The sequence below is a fragment of the Cyrtonyx montezumae genome, unplaced genomic scaffold (genome assembly GCF_038088225.1).
Source record: "Cyrtonyx montezumae isolate F1298 unplaced genomic scaffold, pur_monq_1.0 scaffold_10, whole genome shotgun sequence".
Classification (NCBI taxonomy): domain Eukaryota; kingdom Metazoa; phylum Chordata; class Aves; order Galliformes; family Odontophoridae; genus Cyrtonyx; species Cyrtonyx montezumae.
Genome location: NW_027071826.1, coordinates 758,691 through 774,427, shown reverse-complemented (window position 1 = coordinate 774,427; position 15,737 = coordinate 758,691). Strand labels below are relative to the sequence as shown.

The 15,737-nt window shown below is 45.5% G+C and overlaps 1 protein-coding gene across 1 annotated transcript; it reads left to right on the top strand.

Annotated features, from left to right (window-relative positions):
- The first annotated feature begins 646 nt into the window (after positions 1-646).
- On the top strand, positions 647-12,915 carry PCNX4 (pecanex 4). Its single transcript, XM_065747558.1, has 11 exons — positions 647-694; positions 3,359-4,085; positions 5,350-5,529; positions 5,621-6,135; positions 6,887-6,987; positions 7,139-7,261; positions 7,486-7,849; positions 10,018-10,121; positions 10,554-11,590; positions 12,070-12,256; positions 12,640-12,915. The coding sequence occupies exons 2-11, from the start codon at positions 3,397-3,399 to the stop codon at positions 12,889-12,891; spliced, it is 3,552 nt and encodes a 1,183-aa protein (XP_065603630.1). The 5' UTR covers positions 647-694; positions 3,359-3,396; the 3' UTR covers positions 12,892-12,915.
- Positions 12,916-15,737: the final 2,822 nt, after the last annotated feature.

The following is a 15,737-nucleotide window of genomic DNA, read 5'->3' as shown; positions in this document are numbered from 1 at the left end:
GACCTTCATAGGAGAGAAACCCTGTAAGCATAAATCAGTGGGGTTTCTTTGGTAGCGTTTCCCAAGATTTACACTGGATACCCAAACCTGCATTTTTGTTACCCCTGACGAATTAAGTTGGAAGGAACCTACATAAAAAATTACAATGCTTCCAACTCAGATCGCTGACAGGATAACTTCCAAGTACACAGAAATGTGTCAAACGCTGTTTGGGATTCAAACGGATGCAATTGTTTCTGAGAATTTCTAACGGGAACATTCCGGGGGACAGAAGCACGCCCCGCTGCCCTATGGGATGCAGTCACGCGTTCAGAGACGCAAGTGCTGTTAAGGATTGATTGATGTAAGCAGCCTTCAACTGTGGCGGCAGCCTGTGCCGCTCCCGCGCGCTCTGAGGGCGCTTTCTTCACTCCCGCTCCTCACTTCGGGACCCCGCCGGCAGGCCGCGGTTACCGAGGGCCGTCCCGTGCCGTTTTACATCGGCAGGGCGGCACTGAGGCAACATGGCGGCGGCTTTGAGCGGAGGGCGCCGTTCTCGGCCGCCTTCCCGTCGCGTTCCCGCCCCGCGGGGCGGAGCGCCGCGTCTGTGCCGGTCGCGCCCCCTGAGGAAGCGTTGGGGCCGGGGTGCGGGGCTGCGCTCCGCCGCCCTCCTGCTCCCGCCGCGGGCTCGGCCCCGTTCCCCCTTCTCCGTGAGGTAGGTGCCGCCCCGCGGAGCGCTCAGCACGGCCGCGTCCCGGCACGAAGAGCGGAGTTGGGGGGGGGGGGTGCACGGCCGTCCCGAGCGGCTCAGCCCGTTCCCATGCGGAGTTAAACGGCGCGGACGGGCACCGCGTCTGCTCCCCCCGCAGGTGCGGTGGTTCGTGCCGGGCCGGAGCGCCGCGGGGCACCGCCGTCCGCGGGGCCCTTCCCAGCACTGCGGCTCCGAGGCTGAGCCGGGGCCCCGTGGCCCTGCGGAGCCGCTGCCCGTGGTGCGAGAGCCGTCTGTGAGAGCGCTGCGTCCTTAACCGCAGCCGTGCGGGGTTTGCGGCGCGGGCGCACGTGGGCTGGGCATCCCCGCACCGCCGTGCGTGGCCTCGTGTGGCCGTGGGGAGGATCCTGGGTAGGACGCGCCGAGCCGCCTTCTGCTGGTAGAGCCCTCGTGTCAGCCCACGGCATCCGTCGCTTCGGTCCCTGCCGGCGATGAGCAGCTGCTGTCCCCGGGCTGTCCGGGTAACCGGGCGAGTTGTCAGCGCTGGGCCGGGCCTGTATGTTAGGAATGCGCGCCGAGGCCGGGTCCTGGAAACACTCGCTGCTGCGTGCAGCGCTGTTGCTACGGCGCTGCGTGGACGTACGGAGACGCGCGAGAGCGGCTCGTGGAAGCCCGGCCGTGTTACCTGGCCGTCTGGGGCCAGGCACGTCGCTGACAGCATCGTTTCCATAGTGCTTAACTCTTGGGCTTTGTAAATAAACTCGCTTCCTTTCCTGGCTCCTCTTAGGCTTTGGAGGGTGGCCAAGTGGGACTATATGGTTTACGTGTCTCACGCAGAGATGTGTGTTGTTGACACAGAAGCTGTAAGAGGGATGTTTTGTTAGCGTTTGGTTGGCGGTGTAAACCAACGCAGCGCAAATTGAAGCTCGAAACGAAAATAGCCCTTTTTACAGAGAGCTGAACGTCACAGCTGCCAGAAAGCTGTTTTTAAAGGAAAACTATGCACCGTTCGGTTCTGTTTGTTTGAAAGCTCATCTGTCCTTCGCGTACGTGTAAATCTGCTGTGCTTAAGGGAGCAGCTTACTTCTGTGTATGTGAGTCATTTAAGGGATATTCTTATAAACAAGATTGGCTGAACTGTAAATTTTAAAAGTTACACTGGAAAGTTGTTTTTAGTTGGGTGTGTCACTGTTTCATTTCCAAATCCTTGAGCTGACTGCAGCGAATTCCCTTCTCCATTGTCAGCGTGTGTCTTTTCCATTATGACCAGCTTCTGCTTTCTCCTTCCCTCTGGTTTGGAGTTTTCATCCCCAGTGATGGTGGAGAGTAACTGAAAGCCTGCAAGGCCCCACGCTGCACTGGGCTGTGTGTTGGTGTAGTGTCCCTGCAAGCAAGCTTCTGGTTCAGCTCATGCATAGGGGTGGCCTCTGATCTCTCTCATTTGTACTGTTTCTGAGTTAGTCCCAGCATGACAAGTAACTGCCTCTGCTGGAGCCATCAGCGTATGCTTAAATGTAAGGAGTGAAGTGGGCTCGAAAGCACCTGAAAGGACTCAGTGTTGTAGAAATGAAGGGATCACAGTGGTTGGGATCTACAGGGTGGCTGGTGTATTTCACTGTATCAGCAGTGATGTCTAGTAGGCCTTCATCCATGGGAAGGAAGGCAGAGTTTCAATACTTGTACATCTCCCAAAGCAGTCCAGCAGCTCTTTTCAAGAAGCATTCTTATTGATGAATTACTTCTGCGTTGTGTGCTTTGTGCTGCTCTTTGGAGGAGGAGGAATGCTGTTCTACCCTGTGTCTTACCTTGAGTACTTGTTAGCATCTCCCGAGAGTGTCTGTGCTTTTGTGACCAGTAGTGTAAGATTACATTTGGATCTTAGAGTTACCTCTGTTATTTCTACAGTGCCCAGTGAGAATTTGTGACTGGCTCTTATGTGATGATTCACTGCGAGGGCTCAGAGGTGTTTTCTCTTTTCAGCTTTCCCCACTGACATAAGGAGGATGTAAGCTGCAGCAGAATCAACACGTGGACAACTACTGTTTATTTCCTTTATATATTTTAGGAGGCAGAAAGTGTTGTCTCCTGTGGTGCTTTGTGCAGTGAGGTGCTGTTCTGTGGCTATGTGGGGGAGATGCTAAAAATGCTGATGGGATGAAAAAATAAGCTTTACTAATTTTTTTATGGCTTATTTTGTAGTGTTTTGATTTTGATAGGGACTTCCAAGTGTGACTGTACTTGCACTTACATGATTATTCGCCCAAATCAGTGACTCTTCTGTTTGTCCTTGGAGATCTCTAACAGGATTAACTGAAAGTGGAGCTCCATAGCAAGACGTGATTGGATGGAAAATAAATGTTTTAGGCGGACGTGGTGTAGAGATGAGTGGTTTTCTCACTTCCCAAGAACAAGCTAGATGATCCACTGCCTAAAAATTTGGATTGTTAGCATGTTCTTTAATTCAGAATGGTCTTGTTCACATCCTAGGTGCTTGCTTAGTAGCTGTATTCTAGTAGCAAAATCTCCAGATGCTTTAGGACAGTTTCTGTTACTAACATGTCAGAATTCCACTATAATCTCCTAAATGAAAACAGGACGGAAGAACACCCTGCCCCAGTTTTGAGTGAGATTCAGTAACCTGTCCTTCTTTTTCTTTCTGCTCCCTTACAGGAAAAATGATCCTCATCCAGCATTCCTGAGTTGTAAGGATGGGTCCAGATGTACCGCTGCTCAACGATTACAAGCAGGAGTTCTTCTTGAAGCGCTTTCCGCAGACTGTGCTGGGAGGTCCCCGGTTTAAACTGGGCTACTGTGCCCCTCCTTACGTATATGTGAATCAGATCATTCTTTTCTTGATGCCATGGGTTCTGGGAGGAGTAGGAACACTTCTGTACCAATTAGACATTATGAAAGACTATTATACTGCAGCACTCTCGGGAGGACTGATGTTTGTCACTGCGCTTATTCTTCAGCTGGCAAATCTATATGCAAAACAGAAAACGGTGACAGTAGAAAGAATGCAAATCCAGAATGCCCTAACAGATGAAGATGAGTTTGAATTTTCCAGCTGTGTAGGTTCAGAGACAGTAAAATTCATTATTCCTGGCAAGAAGTATATAATCAACACCGTATTTCATTCGCTTCTGGCAGGGGTGTTGTGCGGGCTGGGAACTTGGTATTTGCTGCCAAACAGAATAACCTTGCTATATAACAACATTGGAGGGACTGTTATGGTCTTTGTACTTGGATGGGTGACTGTATGTATAGCAGAGTATTCGTTAATCGTAAATACAGCCACTGAGACTGCTACTTTCCAGGCACTGGATACTTACGAAATCACCGCGCTGATGAGACCTTTCTATATTTTAGTCTTTATTGCAGTGGATCTTGCACACAGGTAAACCTAATGCAGCAGTTTGCTAATTAAAGTAATAGCTATTGTGTTTGGTTTTTTTTTATGAGAAAGATGAAGTCATTCTTCTGAGGGAAATTAAATGTATGAAGTCCAAAAGTGTGTGTCAGATACTGATACTGTCCATCGTGTGGAAAAGGTTATTCTTGAGTTGCTGTACTTTGTCATGTAAGTTAGGAAGACCCTGAGCAGCTGCTAATTTAGGAACAGTTCAAATTGTCTTCTGCAGTGTCAGTTTTGGTTTTTTTGTACAAGAGCATTAGCATCAAATCCTTTTAAAGGATATGTGCTCAAAAATATTTTCCTGATCTGGAACCATAGATTTAAATACTGCGAACTTCAGGAGTATTGGATTGGTATAAAAATTCTGCCCTGCAATATTTTCTAATTTAATCTCTGCAAAGTCACTGTGGAAAGCTACAAATTAAAGGTTAAAGTTTGGCTTTTTTTTAAGTGGATAAGCAAACGTGAACTTGGCTGTGTGTCTGTTATGTGGCTTTTGTGGTTAGATTTTTACATCGTTCTGTAGTATGCATGGACTACCTCATTCTGCAGATGGGAAGCTTTTCTATTTTGACTTTTCAGATCTTAGCTGAAATATTTGTAGAATCTCTTAAAGCAGAGTGCTTTCAGTTTTACCTTATGCATTCTTTTTGTCAGGTGGTAATTACCTCACTTAGTCAGAAGATATGTTCATGTGACAGAGGTACTTCAGATGCATTATTATAAAAAAAAAAGGCATGTTTGATTTTGATGTTATGAGTTTTGCACTTGAAGATGTGATTTACCCTAGTTGCTTTTGCAGTTGTAATACAATAATGACATATGTGTGCTTGGACCCCAAATAGTTCCCTCTAAACTCATGAACAGAAAATTCAGACATTCTTTAAATTCCTGAAAGCATTCCTGTGAGGCATGCAAGTTCATTTACTGGGAAGCAGAGAGAAATCCAGTATCTTAGCAGTCTGCCTCTAAGTCAGTTCGCTTGCTGATGAACTAGATATGGCTTAGAATTTATGTTGACTTCTAATACTGATCTTTGAGCTTTTACAGAAAGCTTTACATCCTTTTATGTACAAAATGGCATTTTTTACAATATTACAATTTTGAAAGATAGCTGTTGAGGTCCAGTAGATTGAAGAGGTCGTGTTTATGCTTCTGGATTGACTGTACTTGTTAAGCAAAAAGCCTTCCCACACATCAGCTGTATTTTTCCTTCACAAAAGTCAAATGCATTTCTTCTTTCCAGGTTTGCTGTCAACGCCCCCATTCTAGAGCAGGCAAACCAGATTTTGCACGTCGTATTTCTTGGTCTGCCATTCTTGTGGGCATTGGGAATTCTGCCCCCGCTTGACGCACTTTTTCTATGGGGAATGGAACAACTGTTGGAGTTTGGACTAGGAGGTTCACCTATGTCAAGTAACACAAAGTAAATTTTGTTTATATAATGATAAAATATAGCGATGTTGTTCATAACCTTTTTCTTTTCAAGCAAATCTTTCTTATTTTCTCCTTCACAGGTTGTTAGTAATGTTTCTCATTTCTGCTGGAACAGCAATAGCATCGTATTTCATTCCCAGCACTCTCGGTGTGATCCTCTTCATGACTGGATTTGGGTTCATACTGAGTCTTAACCTAAGTGAGCTTGGTTTTGCCTTCAAACGCGCCACGAGCAGCCGTTTAGCCTCCAGCAAATCTAAAGATGTGCATAGTGGTCTTAGAATACAGCTTGGGTGGAGGGAGTTTGGTTTTTATTTGACTGTACTGACGCTTGCTCTCGCAGAAGCTAGCCTGCTGCATCACTTTGCAGGCTTCTCACCGTTTTCCAAGGCCAGTCCCCAGGCCGTAGTGAGTTACGTTCTGCTCGTGTTACTTGTAACGGTGTGGATTCTTAGAGAGATTCAGAGAGTGTACTTGTTTGGAACCTTCCGAAACCCCTTTTATCCCAAGGATATCAGGACTGTGACTGTGTTCATGGAGAAGCAAAGAAGGCTAATGAAAGTTGGTGTTGTCAGGAGGATTTTACTAACACTAGGTAGGAATACGCACTATCTGTTGTTTGTTAGATGATGATTATAGGAAGATTGAAACCGCACTAGAATTACTGTATGTGCAAGACTGTGAATGAACTAAGAAAAACCAAGTAGCTGCAGTTATTTGTTGTTCTTTTGCTGAACTGTGCACTGAGGTAATATGGGTTCGGAATATTTGAAAGTGATAACCGATTTATTTATTTCTTTAAGGAGTGAACATGGAAAAAAATATAAATTTGAGATTATTAAAACTTCAGCTCGGAAAGCAAGGCCTTCTGAGGATTTTGGCTTAAAAAAAAAAAAAAGGCTTTTCTTGATTTTGAAAAAGCTGTTTGAATCTAAAGTGATTCGAGAGTCTTCAGGTTTCCTGAATTTGCTAACAAACAGAACAGTCCCTTTCTGGTGGGGCTAGGGACGAATTTGTTTATTTGAGGAAACCAGAATTTGACCTAAATTCATTTAATTTCATAAAGAAGCACCAGTTTTGGGAAGTGGATTGACCTAAAGCTTTCCCTTCTCTTCAGGGAAACAAAGAAAGTAATAACAAGTGAAAAGCAAGCACTGACAGAAACGTTTGCAGTACCACTAGTGCAAACACGTTTGATGTCTTAGAAGTGTAACACCAAGAGGAGCTTGCCATAATGAAAGAAGGAATTCTCTTTTTACACGAAGATTTCTATTCTGCAGTAAAACTGCTTACCTCTGAGCTTTGTTCTTGAAAGGAAATCAGTTATTCTTTTGTTTCTGTTTCAGTGTCTCCATTTGCAATGATTGCATTCCTGTCTCTAGACCGTTCTCTACAGAATCTTCATTCTGTGTCTGTTTCCATTGGATTCACGAGAATATTTAGGATGGTAATTTGAATTTTAATTACGTTAGCTTAAGAAATTCTCTTTAGCATGATTTAAGTATTAAGATGACTGGGAAGAAATATTCCAGGTCAAGAAAGCAGAGAAAAATGAGGCACGTTTTTGTAATGCGTTTTTAACCTATCTTTATTTTTAGGTGTGGCAAAATACAGAAAATGCCCTCCTGGACATGGTGGTTGTGTCCGTAGCACAGATGCTGGTGTTCAGTCCGGACCTTTGGTGGAACAGGAGCCTTGATACAGGAATCAGACTACTGCTGGTAATTGTCATCATGGATATTTTAGCCCTCAGTTGTAATCTAAACTCCTAAATTTCCTTGTCTTCCCCTGTTAGAGATGTACAGAGTTCAGGGTCTAACAGAAACTAAAAAGCTGTGTACAGGTCAATGACAGTCATCCTTCATTCCAGATAAGGCAGGTTTAGGAGTGCTGACTGCTGAGACCAAATCCAAATAAACGTACACGTGCTGTGTGTGTCTTGTAGGTTGGTATCCTACGGGATCGGCTGCTTCAGTTTGCCTCAAAGCTGCAGTTTGCTGTAGCCGTTCTGTTGACGTCGTGGACAGAGAAAAAGCAACGTCGCAAATCTGCCGCCACCTTAATCACACTGAACGTGGTTTTCTTCCCAGTCCTGCTCACCTTCATCGCCATCTCTGCGCTCCTTTCTTCTCCCCTGCTGCCTCTCTTCACACTACCAGTATTTCTCGTTGGGTTTCCTCGGCCGATCCGAAGCTGGCCGGGACCGGTGGGTGCTGCGGCGTGTGTTTGTTCTGACACGGTGTACTACCAGCAGATGGTTCCAAGTCTGGCTCTTGCTCTGCAGTCTGCCTTAGCAGCTGGTAGCCTAGGTAGGTATGGCAGCTACACCGTGGTGGAATGTCATTAATGCTTTGGGAAATGTGATTTTGCTGGAGCGTGGCAGAATCAGCATCTGGTTGATGATACATTTCAAGGGGTTCGGTTAAATGTGATACTCAGAGATTTTTCATTTGAGGAAAAAATGATTACTTCTCATGCCATTCCACTTGTTATGCCTTTAAAATAAGCAAATAAGCAGAAATAAAGTGCAGTGAAGCAGATAAGTCTTTGTATACTGAACAAAAAAGATAGCATGAATTCATCCCACCCATATAGAGACAGTGAATTGAGGAGTTATCTTGACAGTGGAGAGAAGGTGTCAAACTGCTCTTTGTGTTTATGAATCTGCATGCCTTTCTCTTCATCATTCCCATTATTTGGGGGCTGGAAAGTGATTTTACTAATTTGGTTATGTTAACTAGGTAGGATGAGTATGGGTGGCATGTCCATAAGAGATGTGGTGTAACCTAAGCAGCGTTAGCAGTTGGGACCAGAACCAGCTGGTGAGACTCGATGTGATGTCCTGTGCAGTCAGGGTAGGTCTGTAACACTTCTCATCTTAAAGCCCACGAAGGACATGATGATGGGCATGTCACAGGTTTATATAAACAAAAGGGAAGAAATGCTGCTGCTTTTTCCCCAGCTGGAGTCAGAATTAACTGTTGAAATTGCAAGCTCATTTTCTAGACGAGCAGTCTTTGTGTAGCATAAATAATCAGAAGCTCGTTGCCCTTTGACAAAATGCAAACATTTACATAAGCCTCTCAGAAGGTAGCTTAGGTCTAGAAAAGTTGGACTGATATTTAAAGAGAGCGGAGGTTAGTCACTCCTACTGTGAAGACTAAATACAACTGCTTTACTAGGAAATGTTTGCTGCAGTTTTCGTAGGGTTACAGAGATTTAAAAAAAACAAAACAGCTTTTCTCCTCTAAAGATGGGACGTTTCATTGTCCGGTCCATCAGCCTCCGTGTGCATACTGCAGCTTTCTCCATGGCCATTGTGACTGCAGTGCCATGTATGCCTCAGGTTAAATAATTTAAAACACGAGTCTTGATGGATAAAGTGTCTTCTCTTTAATGGGAAAATCTGTGAATGAATATCTTAAAGCAAGAAAAAATCTTGTGTTCTCAGATGAGTTAAAATACGAAGACGTACCACTTTGTGTGTCTCTATTTTAATGTAAAGCCACAGTTTTTTTCTGTGTAAAGAAGTTTTAGTAGCTTTAAATTAAAGTCTTTGCAAAATGTTAGCAAGAAAATGCACTTCGTTAGCTCATCAGGATAGAAAAGGTTACTTAAATTTTAAGTGCAGCTTAATGGTTGGTTTCACTGATTCCATCTTACAACGTTCTGAAACTGAAATTCTCTGTGGAAGTGAGTGATCACTTGGGTGTGAGTGAGAGCAGAAGCAAATCATAAACGGCAGCAGAGGGACCTCGTCAGACTCAGACAGCAGCACCGTGTGAGGAGTTGGTCGTAACTGCAGTACATCATAACCTCCTGCTGATGGGAAGTTTGGCTTTGCCTCTTCTTCTGGCATAGGTCAGAAGAGAGAAACACTACAGCGGTCTTTGGGCAGAAGGTCACTGTAATTTTTGGAGTATTAATGAATTTGGTCTGTGGTCTGACGTTCAGAACTTAGTTTTCAAATTTCAGTTCTTTTTTTTTTTTTTTTTTTGACTTCTTTTGGTGATGTCAAACTTACAACATCCGATTTTTGTTTTATTTTCTTGCTCTTATTGAACCTCATGCAGTTGGTGGCTGCCCAGCCCTCGCTTTGTCCAGACCTCTCTGCAAACCCTCTCTACCCTCAAGGGAATCAGTAGCCACTCCCAGCCTGAGCAGAGTGATTTAAACTCTTATTTTGTGTTCTGAATAGTACTTTTTTAATCACTATAACACACAGACAAATGAACTGGAACGGGTAGCATAGATAGCAACTTCCAGTGAGTTAGGATTTTCTTGTTCCCTTAACAAATAAGCTTTTACTGCACAGTAAGCAGGGCCATTGAGATACCCATATGCCACATGATGGTTCTTCACTGTATTCCACAGTCTCAAGCATTGTATCTCTCTTCATATATCTCTTCTCTTGTATATCAGCAAAAGCTGATAGAATGCTACAGTTGATTTGGGGTTTTTCTTCTTTCTTGTCCAGGTCTCTCTCTACCTGGATCGCATTACCTGTGCCGTTTTCAGGATAGACTGATGTGGATATTGGTGCTGGAAAAAGGCTTCACTTACTGTGGTGTTAACATTAAGGTAACTGCATGCTGAGGATTTACTTTTGAATGTTTGGAATCATGTGAAGATGTTGCTGTATAATTGTTGAACACTGTAACTGATTTACCTGATGTTACAGTCAGTTTGTTAAGATGAGTGTTACATCTGTATTAACAGCCTTGCAGCTGACATGCCTAGCAGGTGTAAAATTGTTTATTTTCTGTCTTGTAATATATTTATTAGCTGATAGAGTTTTGCCTGAGACAAATCCTTGGCTTTTTCAGAAGCCATTTCACTGAAGCCACTAACAGCCTAACAGTGTAGTGAGCATCCAGTTAGATTTGTAGGCAGCTCCACTCTGGAAAGACTGATATTGGAGCACATCTTCATTTGCTGGGGAAAATGTTGTAAGAAATCAGAGGATATGGAGCGGTAAAGGCTGAAACCAGATTGTTGTCATTTCTGCTGTAGGGATTAGAGCTGCAGGAAACATCCTGTCACGCTGCTGAAGCTCACAGGGTGGATGAGATTTTTGAAATGGCCTTTGAACATCAGGAGCACGCAAAGGTTCTCTCTCTTAATCATCATTTTGGACACGTTTTGACTCCTTGTACTGTTCTACCTGTGCGATTGTATTCTGATGCCAGAAATGTGTTATCTGGAATAATTGACTCCCATGAGAATCTCAAGCATCTAAAAGATGATTTCATTAAAGTGCTTGTGTGGATGCTTGTCCAGTATTGTTACAAAAAATCCAAAGCATGGGGAAGCCTGGGCAACGCAGGCAGGAGCAAAAAAGGCCCATTAGCAGGAAATGAGCACAGCAGTGCAGTAGGAGCACCCAGGGCCCCGAGGGACGAAGAAAGCTTTGGTGCTGATACTGTTGAGGACTGGACTGATGACAGTGACGTTTTTGATCTCGAACCCAGGGGCAGAATGAGAGACAGAAAGGGGCATCGACACTTGGGAATGACACCAAAAGTGCATCTGTCTATTCCAGGATCTGTAGAAACACAAAGCCAAGGCGTCCCGCAGGAAATGTTGCCGGAAGATAAATTACACAGGGCCGTTGTGCTTGGGCTTCCTGCTGTAGACAAAGGAAAGCAGCAAGAAGTTTTACCTCGGGTTGAGTTTAGTTGCTCTTACTCAGAGCTGTTGAGCATCCCTGAAGAATGGAGAACGGCTCCGGTGCCTGCTTCCAAAGTCCGTGAAATGAGGCAGAAGTTTCCAGAAGAATGGTACCACTTCATTTTGAGTCAGCTGGACTTTTTCCACCTGAAAGACAAGCCTTCCAATTTACTTGATGACCTTATGAAAGATAAAGCTTTGAAAGACTTATACGTGCACGGGGTGCTGTCGTGCTGCTTTGGTCTGTTTGGGCTGGATAACACAGTGCCTGCCCCGAGCCACGTGTTCAGAGCGTACACTGGTGGCATTCCTTGGTCTGCAGGCCTGGACTGGCTAACTGGCAAACCAGAGCTATTCCAACTTGCATTAAAAGCATTCAGGTAAACGCAAAATATTCTCTCAACTTTAAAAAATGACATAGGGAATACTGAACTTGAAGAGTAGTTCATTTTAAAACCTTCTCATTTAAAAGCATTTGCAGCTTCTTTCTACATTAATACTGCCCGTGACCCAAGGCCACGAAGCCTGTGGTAGTTTCCTTCTTTATTCACTCCCTGCTTGCAGCTGCCTCCAGCACTTGAAATTCAAACCCATTTTCATTGCCCACATCACCTGGGAGAATTGTGATGGAGTTAAATGTTGGGCACCATCTGTCATCGGGTGGGGTGGCAGTGTTTGAGGGGAATGGAAGATGTTTCAGCTAATGTGCTTTACGTCTGGGTGAGCTAAAAGCATGTGCCCTCTAGCTGCTAGTTACGCAGCAATCGAGAGTAACTGATGAAGTTAGCACTGCTTGAGAGGCTTTCTGCCTCCCCTCCTTTGAAGCACTACCTCCTGTATGTTTTTCTGTACGTTTCAGATACACTTTTAAACTCATGGTTGACAAAGCAAGCCTGGGTCCGGTTGAGAACTTCAAAGAGCTCATTAACTATCTGCAAGAGTACGAAAGCGACTGGTACATCGGGCTGGTGTCAGATCTTGAGTGGCAGCAAGCAGTTCTCCAAGAAAAGCCATACCTTTTTTCTCTGGGCCACGATCGAAATATGGTAAGAAGAATTACTGGCAAGCAGTGTCCAAGCTTGGCCTTCTGCTCTGCTGCTTCTTGGTTTGTCTGGTGTTCTGTTTTGTTCGTACGTGTTTCCTGTGTGTTTTTTGGTCTGTCTTTTGTTTTGTTCCAAAACACGAAAGCTGTGCAACCAGATTGTCCTAGACAGGAGCTGACATCACCGTTGGTGAAAATAGCAAGGCATTGTTCTTGAGATGCTGTAATATTTGCTGGTTATGTTCCAGGATGGGAGAACAGAGTCGAGGAGCCTGGCTGGTGCGCTTAGCATGAGAAGCCCCAGCGCCTCACTCAGCGCTTCGTAACCGAAGTGCTTGTGTGACTCTTTGGAGAAAGTAACCAACGTTTTCGTGTTTGTTTTTGAAGGGAATTTACACTGGGCGAGTCCTCACTCTCCAGGAATTGTTAGTGCAAGTGGGGAAGCTTAATGATGAAGCTGTCCGAGGTCAGTGGGCAAATCTGTCCTGGGAGCTGCTGTACGCCACGAACGACGACGAAGAACGCTACAGCATCCAGGCACACCCGGTTCTTCTGAGAAACCTCACTGTGCAGGCTGCCGACCCACCCCTTGGCTACCCCGTTTATTCTTCCCAGCTTCTGCATCTGCCTTTGTTCTAGACTGTCCGCAGCACTTCTGCGTTACCATCTTGTAGTGCACTCGCCTGCTGGCAGACGTGCTCGTGCTGTCTGTACGCCCGCAGCAGGACTCTGAGTGGTGCTGGGAGGCAGTGCCACGCCAGCGTGCGGCCTTGGCACAGAAGTGGTGCTAGCCAGAACCTTCAGCAGGCAGGAAGTTTTGTTTTCTTGCTGCTGGAACATTTGAGACGCCACTGCCTGTGTGGCTCACTAGCCAGGAGATGCTGAAATTCTCTTCTCCAGGTTAGAGAAGAGCAGCATGAATTCTGATCATTAACTACATCTGTTTTTTTTTCCTTGTAACAGTTGGACAGGTGACTTGCACTGACAGGTTACAGCTCACTGGGAACCGTCGACCACACGGTTGGTAACCAAAGTGTACATATGACTATTTATATGCTATTTTTTTTATTCCGGCCATTTTATATTGGACTGAGTTCAGTTTTAGTGTTTGTTATAATACATGTGACTTGAGGTGACCTTCCTTAGTTGCAGCAAGCTGTCAGCTGTGCTTTTGTGAAGTCGTAAGGGAGGATCTTCACCATAGTGTGTGTTGTGGGGGCAAAGACATCATATAGAGCACTTTGCACTCTGACGTGTTAATAACTTGGCCTAGTGGGGAAAGTGGGCACGTGTGATTAGGGGACAGATGGAACTGAAGTGCCAACGCGTTGATTTTATTTCCTTCCTTCCATACCCAGCTATTAAACTGAAACTGTAAACTGCTGTGTGTAACTGATGTCCCCATCACGGAGCAGTCTTCCAGGGAATGTGTGATGACTGAACAGGGTTGACAGAACTATTATGTCGTTTGTTTTCACCTCAGCAGAGCTTAAAACAATTGGCAGTTGTTTTGTACTGATGCAGGTCTCCTTTAAAGTAGGTCTGGGTCATCTCTGCAGCCATGACTTTATCCTGCTCGTTACCACCCGTCGTTAGCACGTAGGTGTATTTTCTGTGCAGATCTGTAGCTGCAGTGTAGGTACTGCTGCTGTACGGTGAGCAGGATGTCAATACTTGATTCTGCAGCTTAAAGAAAGACAATTTAAAGCACACGTGTAACTGGTGTGGTGTTGGTTTAGAGAACCCCGTAGTGCATAACCCGCAGTGTGTGTATTACTTCTGCCCCTCACCTTTAGGACACTTTCCTGTTGGATGAAGTTTGTCACAGGACGGTGCTCCACATGCACGGTTATTAAGTGCTGGCTTTCACCAGTGCAGAAGGCAAACCCTGTACAGGAATTCAGAAGTGGAACACCCATCCCACGCAGTGTATCCCTCTCACAGCACAGTATGAAATTCACACACAGTATTGGTGGAATCAGCTTTTAGAAAGCGATGGTTTGGTGTGCAGGAGCACCAGCAGCCAAGTGCTGATAACTGCACCAATCCTTGCCCTGGACACACAGTCACAGACACGGCTCTGCTGGGGCTTTCACAGAGCGCCTCCTGCAGCTCCCTGCCATGAGGGACTATTCCTGGCAGATGTTTAATCCAACATTAATATCAGATGGGTTGGGATTGGTTTTTTTTCCCTACATCAAATTTAAACCTCGCTGTATGCCTCCCACTGACTTACCGACACAGAAAGCGTAATTCTTTTGTTTTTCTACTTTGTCTTCTGTAAACTGAATAAACTACCTGAGAAAAGACTGCAGAGGGCTGCGATTGTTTTCTCTTGCTTCCCCTGGTTCCCTCCCAGCCTTCCTGAAAAGCATTGCTACTAACTCCAGCAGAGATCTCGGTTGGTAGCAGATGGAGGAACAGAATTAGCTATGTGCAGAACCGCTGTTTGTGACGGACTGTAGCTGAGGCATCATGTCCCCTGCCACGCAGGCAGCACGTCCTGCAGCCCCTCATTGGTTCGTCTGAGCCCATTCACACGTTCAGTTACGCCATGTGCAGCACGGCCCTGATCCTTGCTAACTGCCTTCTGTAACCCTCTTCAGGATCTGTTTTTTGGCCGAGCCGCCGAAGTCCCTCGGTTGGCATTGCAGATGGACGCAGCCGAGCACCTCAGTTGCGCTGTTTCCTGTGTGGGAAAAAACCCGATGGCTTCGGAGCATTTCTCTGATGTCTGAGGGCACTCGGCCCGGTTTGTGTGCAGCCCTCAGGAGCACATACACCGTGCTCGTGTGTCTGAGGGATCGACTGTGGATCGATCTGGTCACCGTGCGACCCCTGAGAACTGCTCTACCTTTGTAACGGGGTATGCAGCAGCTCTGCCGTAAGTCCTTATTAACACCTGCTTGCTTTACAGATCGCAACATTCATCACGCAAAGGTAAGACACCGTGGCCTTGGAAAAGAATATTGAACAAGATCAGCTTTAATCTTCCAACAAAAGTTCAGTGCTCCTTAGAGGATTTTTTTTAGCCCTCATACACAAACATGAAGTGCCAGAGAGAGCCTGTCTCATTTCTGTTACCACGAGGCAACGGGAATCAGCGTCACGGGGAGAAATGAACCTTGTGTTCCTGCAGAGCTGCGTGACAGGACGCGTGTCCTCTGCTCAGGCATTCCTGCTCTGGACACTAGGTTCCTTCTGTATGAAACGTCATGTGAAAGATGTCACTTCTGACTTCTGCTCTGCAAGCTTCAGTAACATCTAACTGGGTTGCTCTTTTATTATTGCTCAACTATATGTATGAAGTAATTTATTTATTCACCTGGATAGTATGAGGCATCGGGTACATCCCAACAGTACTGAGCACTTCTTCAGCAGCAAAAAGGTCACCAAGCTTGTGAACACAGGCAAGATACCTGCAGAGGTATTCCCAGTTACCAGCTGAACTGGATGTGACTTAGATGGCACAAGTTTTAAAACTG